We start from the raw sequence: 6436 nt of genomic DNA on the forward strand, positions 1-6436 counted from the left end.
TTCTAATGTGTAGCCAAGGTTGAGAACCACTGGTCTAAACCCAGTGGTCCCATTTCATCACAGTCTGTCTCTGGTCCAAATGCCAGACCCTGCCTCCCTTTATAGACACCCTGCTCCGTTGGTCATCCTAGAGTAAAGGTAAAGGGAATGGCGTGGAAATTCTCTCCCCGCTGCCTCTGTGCGAATTCACCACTTATGACTCTGCCCTGAGACTCCACTTACTCTAAAGAATCAAAGGGACTGCAGGTTCTTTTTCAAATGTACAATATAACATACTGTAAAATATATGTTAAATAAAAGTTTACATTTTAACTATTTTTAAGTGGACAGTCCTGTGACGTTAAGTACATTCACATTGTTGTGCAGCCATCACGACCATCCATCTCCAGAGCTTCTCCATCTTCCCAATGTAAACTGTTTCCAGTTTACAATAAATACTAACTCCCCATTCTCCTCCCCCGGCCCCTGGCAAAAACCTTTCCATGTCCTGTCTCTACGAATCTGAGTACTCTAGGAACCTCATATAAATGAAATCACACATTATTTGTCCTTCTGTGACCCGCTCATTTCACTCAGCATAATGACCTCAGGGTTCATCTGTGTGGTAACATGAGTCAGGATACTCTTCTCTTTAAAGACTGAGCAATATCCCATTGTATGTATATACCACTTTCTGTTTATCCATTCATTTCTCAGTGGACACTTGGGTTGCTTGCATCTTTTGCCTATTGTGAATAGTGCTGCTATGAACTTGGGTATACAAATATCTGCTCTTTGAGTCCCTGCTTTCATTTCTTTTGGGTATAGTAGAATTGCTTAATTATAGGTTAATTAGGGTGTTTAAGCCATAAACAAAAGCATAGTTTTTCTTGTCTAACAAGTATAAATAGGCATAGAGGCCACACACAAATACTGTGAGCTCACTAAAGGGATCCCACTCAGGTGTTCCCACTCTGGTGGCATGGAACTCAGGGTTTAGTAGGAGCAACCTAGAGCTAGTCTTATCTAATTGTTGTAGAATATTCTACCTTATGACAGATGATCGTGTCATGAAAATGTACTATATCTCTCCTCCTGATTTATTCTATCTAGTGATCTCCTTCTTCTTATCTATGGCTACTTGTTTTAGAGTGATGAAGTGGTCATTCAAGAGTTTATTTCTGAATATTTGTATACCGTTCTCTGCTAGAAACACAAAAGCATTTAATTTACCAAGGAGAGTACTATAAGGTTTCCATAATTTTCCAGTTCAATAGTGTTGACTTCTAGTATGCCGGGGTGCAAGTATTCATATCGCATTTTAACTACAAATAAAACAGTGCTTCCCAACCGGGAGTAATTTTTCTTCCCAAAGGAACACTTGGTAATGTCTGGAGATATTGTGTGGGTGGAGGTTGCTACTGGCATCTAATGGGTAGAGGCCAGAGATACTGTTTCACATTCTACAATCCATAGGCCAGCCCTCACGCAAGTGATTATCTGGCCCCAATGTCAATAGTGCCAAGGGTGAGAAACCCTGGAATGGTGTATCCATTGCCACTCTGCAAAAAATAGTGGAGAGGTATGTGTTGGAATGTTACAGCCAGAGCAGCTAACGCCAAGTGCTTCCACAAGAAGAATGGTGCCATCCCGGAGGGCCAGGGGGAAGATAAAAACCAGCGTGCCACTTGGCTGGTATGGCTCAGTTGTTGAGCATGAACCAAGAGGTCACTGGTTTGATTCCTGGTCAGGGCACATGCTCAGGTTGTGGGCTCCATCCCCAGTAGGGGGCGTGCAGGAGGCAGCTGATAGATGACATTTCTCTCTGATCAATATTTCTATCTCTCTATCTCTTTCCCTTCCTCTCTCTCTAAAAATCAATAAACATATATATATATATTTTTTAAAAAAAAAAAACAGCATGCTCAGGGACATTTCAAAGGGAATTTCAGTTCATGTATGGGTTTACCTATGGTGGGGAAAAATTATTTTAAATCCACCATGATCAGAATGCTTACCTGAGTACCTTTAATGCCACCTAAAATGAACACTGAATTTCCTTTTTCTCCTTGTTCCCCAGGAAGGCCCTGAAAATAAAACATTCACTTAAGAGAGGAGAAAAGCACATTACTATTTTAGCATTTTATTTTCTATGTGAAATATCACTCACCAATAAAATTACCATTATAGTTATATTTCACTAGTGAAGATTTTTTTATTCTCTTTATTGTCATTATCACCTTAAGGTTCTCATATATAGTCATTCAGTATTCAGTTAAAATCTATTAAGAAATCTCCAAAGATAGAGTATCTACTCATTTATTTATATTATAAATATATGGTATATATGTGTAGTTTATATATAGTATATGCTAATGTATTAATAGATATTTATTAATTATATAGCAGGGAAATTGCACAACATAATGCACATGTATTATTCTTATAAGTAAACATTGCAGTTGTCAATAATATGCCATAGAAATAGTTGTTTAAAAATTTAGTTTATTTATTTTACTATTTGTATTTAAAATAGAGCCTATACACCCTTTATAAGATTTTAAAAACCAGCATGTTCCTTTTGTAAGTTTTTTGTATGTAGCTGCACGTTTATTTACAGTATTTTAAAAAAGTGAATGAAATACCTGAGTGTATTCTTTTTTTCCCCAAAAGTTTCCACACTTGATATCTCAATATCCCATATATTAATATGCCTCACCTGGGTTACCACATAAAAATTTTAACCATTTTCATATATCAAGCTCCTACAAAAGACATGCAGATGTCAAAGTTAACCCCTCTTGGAAGAGTGCCTGGCTTTGCTTCCGATGGGAGAGACTCCTGGTTTCATGGTAAGCTCCTCACCAGGTCCCTTGAGCAATCAGATTGCAGTTCTTTTCCCCCATAGTTCCAACAGGCATGGATTTCAGTCCCACGTTTGAGTAAAACAGCACCAGTCCTCAACTAAATGGTTCGAAATTCAGTTACCACTGCATTAACTAAGTAACTGCATGGAGCACAAACTTCACTGCTAGCTCGTGGATCCACAGATCACTCCTAAGTGACATGGGAATCATGATCACTGACTAATCACATCACTCCATTCAAAGCCTGTTGTGACGGGTTCCTGCACGTCTGCTAGTTCACACACACAGGTCTGCAGTGAACCCTGAATAATAAACAACATAAGCTTTGGTCCTATGACAGCAGCCGGGAGCATCTCAATGGCACATCCATCAAGTCATATCGCTTCCTCCCTTAAAACCACCCAAAACATTCTTATGGCATGAAAAGAAAACCCAGCCCCCTTCCACAGTCTACAAGACCCCAGGTGTCCTAGGTCCTGCCCACCTCTGTCCTCATCCTCCAGCCGCCCCACTTGTTCACCGTGCTCCCCCACACTTGTCTTAACTCTGTTTCTTGAGCACACCAAGCCTGTTCCCACTGTGGGGCCTTTCACTTAAGATTCCCGTTAGGATGAGCTGTGGGTGTCTTACTGGGGGGCCTTCTGGGCCAGGAGCTCCTCTTTCTCCTGGAAACCCTGGATCGCCTCTTGAGCCATTGCAGCCATTCATGCCAGGTTTGCCTCTGAATCCCGGAGGCCCTGGGTGCCCCTGCAGGAAACAAAATGATAAGTGAAGCATTGTTTTGCAAGAATACGAGAAGACAAAGATGATGCAATATGGGTACCCAAATTATGGCAATGATGACTCACATACCACTTAATTTTGTGAGAATTCCTTCCCTATCCACAGTGCTATGTAGCATAGTAAAAATCAATAAGCAAATTTTAATATGCCCCCCAATTTAAATTCATTCAGTTTGGAGTATTCTGGGAGATTTGGGGGGAAACCTTCCTTAAAATCCTAGAAAGACTCTAATGAATAGTAAAACTCCCCAAAATACCTCTTCCTTCTTTCATGTGGTTTTCATATTAGAAACGAGAGTCTTAAACCCATTTCCAAAAGTCAGGACTCGTCAGTAAGTAAAAATTGTCATTATGAGTAGGCATTCATTTCCAGAAGTATCTCTGGCTCCTGTTTTGTGATGTTGTTCTCTAACCTATTTGAAAACCTTGCTATTCAGTAAAGTGTTTCGGTATTGGAGTTATTACACAAAATTGAAATGCAACACCCTTTCATTCACTGAGGTGAGAAAATAAAGAAGAGTTTGCCATGTGCATATCTATTTTTTGAACATGTGATTTTAAGGGTTTTGAGGAGTGTTCCTCCCTTCTTTGTGAGAAAATGTAGGGATACTTACAGGTATACCATCCAAACCTGGAAATCCAGGAACACCAGTGGGACCCTAAAATTCCAGGCGATAAAACAAAATTATAAAAGTCACTAAGTTATTAGACTAACAAGTTAATTTCCTCAAAAACATAAATAATTAATGCTCATTATTTTTAACCCTTAGCAGTCATGGTTACCTATTTTCACACACGCTTAAACGCCAACATTTAAGAATGAACCTTTCATACTTTTTGTCCTAAGGAAGCCAAGTTGGCAGTATCAATTGAAAGAAAACATTCAGTGCCCTGTAAGCTGGGAATTCAACGTCTCAGAATCTGTCAATCCTGGAGAAGCAAACTCGTAAATGTGAGCGCAGGTAATTCACAGGATTGCTTTCTCACACCTGCTCTACACAAATTAGGACACGATCTCAAATTCTCAACAAGAAAGAAACTATTGTTTTCTTTATCTATTCTATAGCATATTAAATGGTGTTTTTAAAGGAATAAGTTGAATCGACATAAATTGATTGATCTTTAAGCCACATGGTTGAGTGTCTGAGTAAAAAAAAAAAAAAATGCCCAGCATGGGACACATAATATCATTTAGGTGTTTTTTTAAAGCCATAAACCGGTACAACTCCCCCTGGGTGCAGTCATGCATTTAAGTGCAGAGAAAAGATCTAGATAAACAAGCTCCTCTGGAGGGTTTGGGGAAGGAGGGCTGCTATGGAAGAGGAGTCTAAACTTTATTATAAGGCGCAAGCAGGTCCTACTTGTTTATAACAAGTCTGGCATAGCAATGCTGTTGGGTGGCTAAGAAGCTTTCCCTTAGGAAGGGGCTTACCTTATCTCCTTTATCCCCTGCTGCTCCGGGAGGGCCGCTGTCCCCTTTCATCCCTTTCTCTCCTGGAATCCCAATGGGTCCTGGCGGTCCCAGCGGTCCAATAGGACCCTGTGGCCCTGGTGGTCCCGGGTGACCCTAAGAAGGAAGATTAAAAAGGGAGGTGGGCTGATTCTTAAGTAGCGTCTTCTAATGCAAATATATGACCACTGAGGCTTACAGACAACTGAAAAATTAGAGGTTGAGCAAACTCTGATATAGAAACACAAATGATTAATTAATTCATAGCAAAAATAAGAAACTGTAACACTGTCTTTTTCAATCTGGATTTAAGCAGTACAATAAATCAGAATTACCATAGGTACACACACTTATCTGTAAATTGAAAATAGTTCTCTTATTACTTTAATTCTGTCTATGACATTTATAAGACTTGAGCTGTTTGGTGAAGCCAGGAACTTAAAAATAATAAAAGTCTTATTACCATTATGTCAGTGATAAAAGTTAGGAGCAGGGAGAAAACTGCCAGATCTTTTATTTACTTCAAATGGCTAATGACCCATCTGCCCTTTTAGGAAGAAACATTTATTTTTAGCTGCTTTTACTTAATTTCTTATAAGTGTGAAGTAGGCTCTCCATGTGAGGTTATATTTCCCCAATCTGACTTTCCATGAACCAAGAGGTCACCTCTTGGTTCAGATGAAGAAGTTTCCTGAGCTCAGTTCTACCCAGAACCCACAGTGGGAACATTGCTGGCACAGCGGTGAGCAACTCCGGCTCCCTGCTGCCCTCGCACTGTGTGAGGGGGACGGATCCACTGAATGAAGCTCAATCACTGCCCATTACAGACTCTGCACGCCTCACAGCTCTCTGTCCTGGAGGAAGCAAGCCTGCCTCTCAGGAGCACCCTCCCCTGGCCGGGGACCTGCTCCCTTCCCTGTCCCAGCTCCCTTCATCTAATCTAATAAAAGAGAAACACGCAAATTGACCATACCTCCACTATACCCACAAGCCACACTCACAAGCCATGCCCACCAGCCAATCAGGAGCAGATATGCAAATTAACCAACTAAAATGGTGGCAGCCGTGGAGCTGGAGTGAGCAGGAGGTTTGGGTTCCCCCGGCAATGGAGGAAGCTAAGCTTCCCGCCTAGCTGCCGGCCCTGAGCTCCACTCAAGGCTACAAAGTTTCAATTATAGAAGATAAATAAATCCCAGATCCCTGCTTCCAGCCCATTGCCATGGCCAGCCTGAAAACAGCCATCAGCCCCTCACCCAGGCTGGCCAGGCACCCCAGTAGGGCCCCCTACCTGAAGGGCTGTGGCCAGCCTGAAAACACCCCTCAGCCCCTCACCCAGGCTGGCCAAACCCAGGGGTGAG

General features: G+C 41.3%; 1 protein-coding gene across 1 annotated transcript in view; it reads right to left on the bottom strand.

Moving 5' to 3' along the window:
• The window catches only part of COL4A4 (collagen type IV alpha 4 chain), a 94371-nt gene that overhangs the window by 66562 nt on the left and 21373 nt on the right, over nt 1–6436 (bottom strand). Inside the window, exons 4-7 of the mRNA XM_023759461.1 lie at nt 5061–5195; nt 4243–4287; nt 3477–3593; nt 1998–2066 (exon numbers count right to left, since the gene is read on the bottom strand). Coding sequence (XP_023615229.1) covers nt 1998–2066; nt 3477–3593; nt 4243–4287; nt 5061–5195 — 366 coding nt within the window. The remainder of the gene's footprint in view (nt 1–1997; nt 2067–3476; nt 3594–4242; nt 4288–5060; nt 5196–6436) is intronic.

Source organism: Myotis lucifugus, unplaced genomic scaffold (genome assembly GCF_000147115.1).
Source record: "Myotis lucifugus unplaced genomic scaffold, Myoluc2.0 scaffold_3, whole genome shotgun sequence".
Lineage (NCBI taxonomy): Eukaryota > Metazoa > Chordata > Mammalia > Chiroptera > Vespertilionidae > Myotis > Myotis lucifugus.